At 46.8% G+C, this 5254-nt stretch overlaps 1 protein-coding gene across 1 annotated transcript; it reads left to right on the top strand.

Moving 5' to 3' along the window:
• The first annotated feature begins 343 nt into the window (after nt 1-343).
• Nucleotides 344-4081, top strand: CD93 (CD93 molecule). The gene has a single exon (XM_029593468.1). It carries the CDS (start codon nt 818-820, stop codon nt 2642-2644), a length of 1827 nt encoding a protein of 608 aa, XP_029449328.1. The 5' UTR covers nt 344-817; the 3' UTR covers nt 2645-4081.
• Nucleotides 4082-5254: the final 1173 nt, after the last annotated feature.

Raw genomic sequence — 5254 nt, 5'->3', positions numbered from 1 at the left:
GTGCTAAATGCACATGCCAGAAAGCAAAAATGAAAACCCCTTTGACAGTGCAGCTTTAAACAACTTGGCGTTGTGTTTTGCATCTGGACATTCCCATGACCTAATTCCTATTTCAGAACTTTTCTATTTATTTAAAGTTCATGGGCAAAAAAAAAAAAGCAACAAAAAAACATTCACTCGAAATGAATCGTTGTGATACGTGTAATCACATTCTTTGTGATAAAAATAGAAATGTCAGATATGCCTGGTATTGCTCTTAATCTCAGATCTCACGGCTTTTCAGTGTAATAAATATTTTAAAAATAGACGGTGGCTAATTTTTTTTTTTTGCTGTCCATGGGCAGCACAGTCTCCAATGAACGGCAAACTCAGCTCCTACATGGAAAAACTGAAAGTAGCAAGCCAGAAGAAATTCTAAAGTAATGCTTGCTACAGGTCAGAAGGATATCTGCCGCACAGCGAAAGAACACCCTCACCAGAAAAGACCAAGTCTTAGGTTAAAGCAGCTTGGGGGAAAAGAAGCAAAACAGCTTCATTGGGAGCAGCAGCAGCAGCAGCGGCAGCAGCAGCGGCAAAAGAAAAACAATAGGAAAAAAAAAAAAAAAAAACTTCTCAGGAAACGGTGGTCTTCAACGATAGGATCCACAGCAAGACAGGATGCATGCAGACGGACTCCTTGGGTTAAAGGGATATCGAAAACAAACAGCATATCCTCTAGCCTCTTACTGTCGCTGTGCTGCACCTTAAGGTCTCACCCTGCGCGGATCTGGACCGGAGCGGCCGTTTCAGATAACACAACCTCAGCAGCACCCCAGCGATGGGGATCTTTCTGTGGCTGCTCGTTCACCAGGCCGTGGCGCCGTGGGTCCAAGGAGCAGCAGCAGCGGGCGAGGAGGGCCTGTGCTCCCAGCGAGCCTGTTACACCCTGCACTTGGACGCTATGGGCTTTCCTGAGGCTCAGGGGAAGTGCCGGAGCAACGGAGGAAACCTGGCGACAGTGAAGAGCCAGGAAGAAGCTTTTCACCTCCAGTCCTTACTACGGAAATTTTTCGCCGGCAAGCCAGGCCTCAGCAGCCTCAGGTTCTGGATTGGGCTGGAGCTGAAGAGGCGGCAGTGCTACCAGAAGCACGTGGCGCTGCGGGGATTCTCCTGGGCCTCAGCTAGAGAGCAGAGGGATGAGGAAAGCGACTTCTCTGACTGGGCACAGGAGCCTCTGAGCACCTGCACAATTCACAGGTGCGTGGCCATGAACTTTCTTACGTCCTCTCACACGAATTTTAAATGGTCTGATGGCCGGTGTTCGACTCCCGTAGAAGGCTATTTTTGTAAATTCAGCTTCCAAGGAATGTGCCACAAGGTGGCCCTGGCCGGCCCTGGCGTGGTGACCTACACCACACCTTTTGGCCTGCAGAGTGCATCCCTGAACCTTGTGCCCTTTGGCTCCATGGCCACTGTGTCCTGCGAGACACCAGGGGATACAGGAGGTCAGTTTCTATTCTGCAACCTAAAGGAAGATGGAGGATTTGACTGGAGCAACCGTGGGTCCAGCCCATTCTGTGCCTCCCCAAAATATGGCTGTAATTATAATAATGGGGGCTGTGAGCAGGTGTGCACTGAGGATCATTCCAAGGATACTTTCCACTGTGACTGCCAGGAAGGCTATGAACTAGGGGGTGACCGGGTGTCTTGCGCGTTACGAGATCACTGCAAGCCTAACCCTTGCTCGCATGGCTGTGTAAGTCACCTGGAGGGGTTTGAATGTAAGTGTCCCGTGGGTTACGCACTGGGGGACAGTCAGCTGGAATGCGGAGACGTGGATGAGTGCTTGGACAGCCCCTGTGATCAGATGTGCACCAACAGCCCGGGAAGTTTCACATGCATCTGCCTCCAGGGGTTTCAGGCAGTCGGCAGAGAGTGCCAAGATATGGACGAGTGCGAGAGGAAGCCCTGCGCCCACAACTGCCACAACACCCCCGGCTCTTTTATCTGCTCCTGCAGGGAAGGCTATGCGAAGGGCAGTGATGCCACCTCTTGTGTGGACGTGGATGAGTGCAAAAGAAAACCCTGTGCTGACCTGTGTCACAACACAGACGGCAGCTACAAGTGCTTCTGTGAGCAAGGATTTGTGCTGGCCAGCAACGGCATCTCCTGCAGTGCCATCCAGAGTTTACAAACTGTTGCTAGCCAAGAGGAAAAGAGTGTGACCCCGAAGCCGTCAGCACAAGGCATGCTGGAAGCTCAGACAGAGAATAAAAGTGTTCCCAACATTGCAGACAGTGATCCAGAAAGCACTCGATCTCAGCCTCCGGGTTCCACAAGGTCAGCATCTCAGCCTGCAGCCTCCATGGGAGCTGGAACCCAGGGGCTACTAAGCACTCTCCTGCCAGATGTGGTCAGTAGATCCCACAGCACAGGCTCGGGGGATCCTGTGATGAAGGGTGGTGCTAGTGCTGAGAAAAACAAGTTTTTGTTTTATATCGTGGGTACTGTTGCCGCAATACTGCTGCTGCTAGCTCTTGCTCTGAGCTTGCTCATCTGTCAACGGAGAAAGTCTAAGACAGAAACAAATCAACCTAGGAGTGCAGCAGATAATTATTGCTGGGTTCCTGATGGGGAAAAGGTAGTAGATAATGAGTACAGGTAATCTGAAGGTGCTGGAAAGAAAGCAAAACTGTAGATTGGTGTTGATGGTAGCATCACTGTCGTGTAAAAAAAAATTTTTTTTTTGCTTATCTGAATACACTGGTGATGAAAGCAAATGTGAGAGAACTACAGTCAAACATTCTGCATAGAATTCATGAGGGCAATTTTCAAAATCCATTTAACAAGGTCAATGGCTATTTACCTGGGTAAACAGATTGTCTACTATATGTTGCTAAAATTGCATTTGACAATCAACAATACGTTAACTTTTACCCATGGGAAGAGTAGGTGGGAACAGAGCTGGGGTTTAGGCTGAGAAAGAAAGCAACGAAGGTAATTTTGCATTTTTAAAACTGTGTGCGTTGTTTTACCCTCAGAAAAAGTAGGTGCACCTGCCTGTGGGTGCTTTTTCTCCTGGGGAAAGTACGCACGTGCTCTCTCTTTGAAAACTGCTGCGAAGTTTGCAGACTTTTACCCATGGTCTCAGGGGCAGGGTTAGGTCACGGGAGGGAACAACGCGTGTAGTTTTGCATTTTAAAATCGCGCGCACACGTTGGCTTTTCAGGGAGAAAGCATCTACAGAGAAAGCAGGGGCAGATTACTGTGGGTATCCAGGGGGGATTGGTACAAAGTCCTTGGGGAAAAAAACCAGCAGACTTTGCAGTACTGCTGGCAGTTTTGAAAACCGCCCCCCACCTAACTAAAGCCAAAGGTGAAAAGATGAAATTGTGGAATGTGACCTATGTAATAAATGTCAAATAGAGTTGGGAACACCAGTGCGTACTCTCCTTAAGCGTGCCACAAGCTACATTATTTCTGGGAATCTGTAATATCCTGTGTGATAAAGAGAGGGGAAATGAATGTCAAATGAAAAATGGTTAAAAATGGTTAAAAAAAGTTGTAAGTTGGAGGAAAAAAATATGAGATCCATATTCAATCAGCCAAATAATCCGGCCAGCTTTGGAGGAATATTCAATAATGCTATGGCTGGCTAAATTCAGGACAGCTCATTGGTCCATCCAGACGTAGCCGGCTAACTTTGAATATCAGAGTTAGTTGGATAATTTACTTGGCTTAACTCAACTCCTCCCAGTTTCACCTTCGGAACGTCCCTAATTTAGCCAAATCTTTATTTAGATGAATAACTTCTGAGTTATCCGGATAATGCTTTTGAATATGGACCTCCATATGTGTTGCATTGTTGTTGGCTAAGACAGGCCCATCCTTGCCCACTGTCTGGGGAAGAGGAGTTTGACTTTGGGAACTGAGAGGGAAATACGAAACAATGTGTGTTTTCTGAGAAAATGTCATGGACCTTGGGGAAAGGGAGCCAGAATCGTGACTATATGAATCACTTTGGGCAATTTTTAATCTGCAAAATGATTGATAAACGCAATTAAATAAATATATGAGTATCTACAAAGGATCACTAAAAGCACAGCAGTTGTCTGTCAGCTCTCTCCAGTATAACCTTTGAAATGCTATGCAAGATGTACAAATGCCAAGAATTTGGATTTGGATTTAATTACTCATCTTTCCAAATCCAAGCTCAAGGAAAGTTACAAATTCAGGTTCAGCTGGTAGGTCCCAGCCGCAGGGGAAGACCTTACACTCTAAGAGGAGCAGCTGGTGGTAGAGCAGCAGGCTGAGTAGCTACAAAGCCAGGTTTCAGATTCCACTGATGCGCCTTGTGTCATTGGACAAATTACTTCACCATCCACTGCCTCAAGTACAAACTTTGGGCCTGATTTACTAAGGCTTTTTTTTCCCTATAGACACAAAATGGGAAAAAGGTGTTAGTAAATGATGTCCTTAGACTGTAAGCCCTCAGGGGAAAGGGAAATATCTTACTGTACCTGAAATGTAACTTGCTTTGAGCTAACCAATGAAAAGGGAGAAGCAAAAAAAAAAAAAAAAAGTAAGTTGGTGTCTTAGGTTTAGGGGTTCTCAAATGAGTCCTCTCTACACACCTAACAAGTCAGGATATCCACACCGACTATGGGGCTGATGCAATACAGTGCGCTCAGCTGAGCACACTGTATTTAACCCGCATTCAGACGCGGGTTAAATAGGCGCTAATCCACCCCCTAATGCAATAGGGGGATTAGCGCCTATTTAACGTGCTTCCGACGCGGAGTGAATGGGATAGCGCTCATCACATGCAAATGCATGTGAATGAGTCTATTACTCATTCACTCCAAATGCAAAAAAGAAATGCGCGTCTCAGATGCACATTTATCACTCAGATATTAACGCCTGCCTGGAGCAGGCGTTAATAGCTGAGCGCATTGAAAAGAAGTACAGAAAAGCAGAAAAAAACCCCTGCTTTTCTGTACTTCTTTTAGAAGTTTAAAAAAAAAACAAAAAAACTCAGCCGGCCGCATTAAGAAGATTGACGCCGACATGCTCGGCGTCGGTTTTCATAACCGGCTGGCTGCGTTATGAAAACCGACGCCAATAAACTCGGCGTCGGTTTTCATAACTGCTAGACCGCCAGTAACCGCGGGGTCACTTTAGCAAGGCGGCGCTAGGATCCTTGCTAACGCGACCCCCTAATTTTAATATAGCATGCCGTCCCCCTTGCGGTCGCCATGCGCGCGTTAAGAAAGCG

The sequence above is a fragment of the Rhinatrema bivittatum genome, chromosome 3 (assembly GCF_901001135.1).
Source record: "Rhinatrema bivittatum chromosome 3, aRhiBiv1.1, whole genome shotgun sequence".
NCBI lineage: Eukaryota > Metazoa > Chordata > Amphibia > Gymnophiona > Rhinatrematidae > Rhinatrema > Rhinatrema bivittatum.
The sequence above is the reverse complement of the archived record's forward strand: the minus strand, read 5'-3'. Positions and strand labels throughout refer to the sequence as shown.